General features: G+C 30.9%; 1 protein-coding gene across 4 annotated transcripts in view; it reads left to right on the forward strand.

The window, feature by feature from the left end:
• FXR1 (fragile X mental retardation, autosomal homolog 1) overlaps positions 1–1923 on the forward strand; it is a 67889-nt gene that overhangs the window by 25177 nt on the left and 40789 nt on the right. For all 4 annotated transcript variants that reach the window (XM_008588377.1, XM_008588379.1, XM_008588376.1 and 1 more), the window contains exon 3: positions 1292–1385. In XM_008588377.1, the coding sequence (XP_008586599.1) occupies positions 1292–1385 (94 nt within the window). The remainder of the gene's footprint in view (positions 1–1291; positions 1386–1923) is intronic.

Here is a 1923-nt window from a genome sequence, read left to right on the forward strand (position 1 = left end):
ATTTTTCTGCCCATATTTTAACACTCGGCCTTTTTTCATGACATTCTTCTTTGCCAAAACATATGGATGTGAATCAATAAGTAATTTGTGCAAGAAATAATGATACAAATGAGATTATGGTAAAATGACGTTGTAGAGGGCCTTCCAAATGACTACTGGTAGTTAGAATAAAGTATTAGGCTATCTTTAATTGCTTGGTATTAAAAAGGACTAACACAATTTTATAGATTTTGTAAGGGGTAGGTTAATCTAAAAATGGGAAAGACAGTATTTCGGGCTTGGTTTGGAAGGGTTATAAAAGAGCACCACTTAATTGAAGGTCAGAAAAGAACTGTTCAACTTCCAATTTTAAGCTGCTTCTGGAACTGCCTGTAAAGATCTTTGCCCAGCAGCTGCTTCATGTAGAAACAAGTGTTGAGATGATTTCTGTCTTTGAGCAGCTGCCACTTAGATAGTAATGGTGAAAAGAAAGCACCCAAAAACTTTCTACTTGTCAGCTGCTGCTTTGCCCAGTGTGTATACCTCCCATATAAATGACATATGAGAACTTGGAATAGGGAAGAATTTTTAATTTTATATATTCAACTTATAAAATACAACACAAGGATATGTCAGTTCAGCAACTGCTAAATTAATACTTTAATACATTCATATTTGTTACGAGGATTAAAAATACACTTTTTCTAGATTCTAATTATAATGTATGTGTTCACTATAGAAGAGATAAATTGAATGTAAGAAATGAAATCTTTTGTAATTCAGCTATTCAGAGTAATGGCTGATAAATTTTCTGTATTTCTGTGAACATGTATAGTAAGAATTGTGCGGTTTATATTGTTTTTTTAATCTGCTTTGAAATCGTGTTTCTTGTTTGACAGGTCATATAGTTGTAAAAGTGTTTGAAATAAGTTGATTCAACTACTCTTTATTTGGCAGCTGTGTAGATGTGACATTATTTCAAATATAAGTTAGTCATCACTGTGAACTTAGCCTATTTCATTTGCAGAATAATATATGTACTGTTAGGATGACTAGTTTGGAAGGTAATAAATACTTATCAATCATGTTAATTATTTATAAACTTCAACAGTCATGCAGAATCTGTTCTACTTCAATAACTAATTACTTGGGAAGTTATGTAGTATGAAGGTTGATTTTCTTTAGGGAAAGCTAGATGGTTAACTTGAAAAATATACAGCACTAAGCATAGACTGTATAGTTTTCATATTAGGGGCTATGAGAATAATAATATATTTTAAAATTATTAATTCCTTTTCTAATAATCCTTCAGTTGGCAACCAGAACGTCAGGTTCCATTTAATGAAGTTAGATTACCACCACCTCCTGATATAAAAAAAGAAATTAGTGAAGGAGATGAAGTAGAGGTATGTATTTTTAAGTATATTTTTGTGGTGCCTATTTTTTTGTTTTTTTGAAATAAATATTCTTGTAGGAAAATCTGTTTGACTGATGGAAATAAATTCAGTTCCTTTTCTCTGTTCTTTCTGTTGGTAATGGCTAAGTAATGTAGCAATTCTTGAGTTTTGGAGTCAGCTGGATTCATGGGATTCATGTCTCAGCTCTACCATTTTTTAGCTTCGTGGACTTGATCAAATTTCTAACACTAAAATGAAAATAATTTGGAAGTTAAGGATTATAATGCATCCGAATTGATTTTAAAAGAATTTGGCACAGAACTGTACGGTGTTAGTCACTGTTTTTCTTCTTTTTGCTAACTACTCCAAAATTTCTTATGATTTTTGCTCCAGTATCCTTGTAATATGTTGGTAGTTGTCATCCTTTACTATAGTAATCATTCGTATAGCTCATATGTAATGTGAAATATTGTAATTAGCATACTGCTTTGTAGAATATTGTTGAAATGTCTAGAAAATTTTAAAAAGTATAAAAGGAAAAAAAAAA

The sequence above is a fragment of the Galeopterus variegatus genome, unplaced genomic scaffold (genome assembly GCF_000696425.1).
Source record: "Galeopterus variegatus unplaced genomic scaffold, G_variegatus-3.0.2 Scaffold4797, whole genome shotgun sequence".
NCBI lineage: Eukaryota > Metazoa > Chordata > Mammalia > Dermoptera > Cynocephalidae > Galeopterus > Galeopterus variegatus.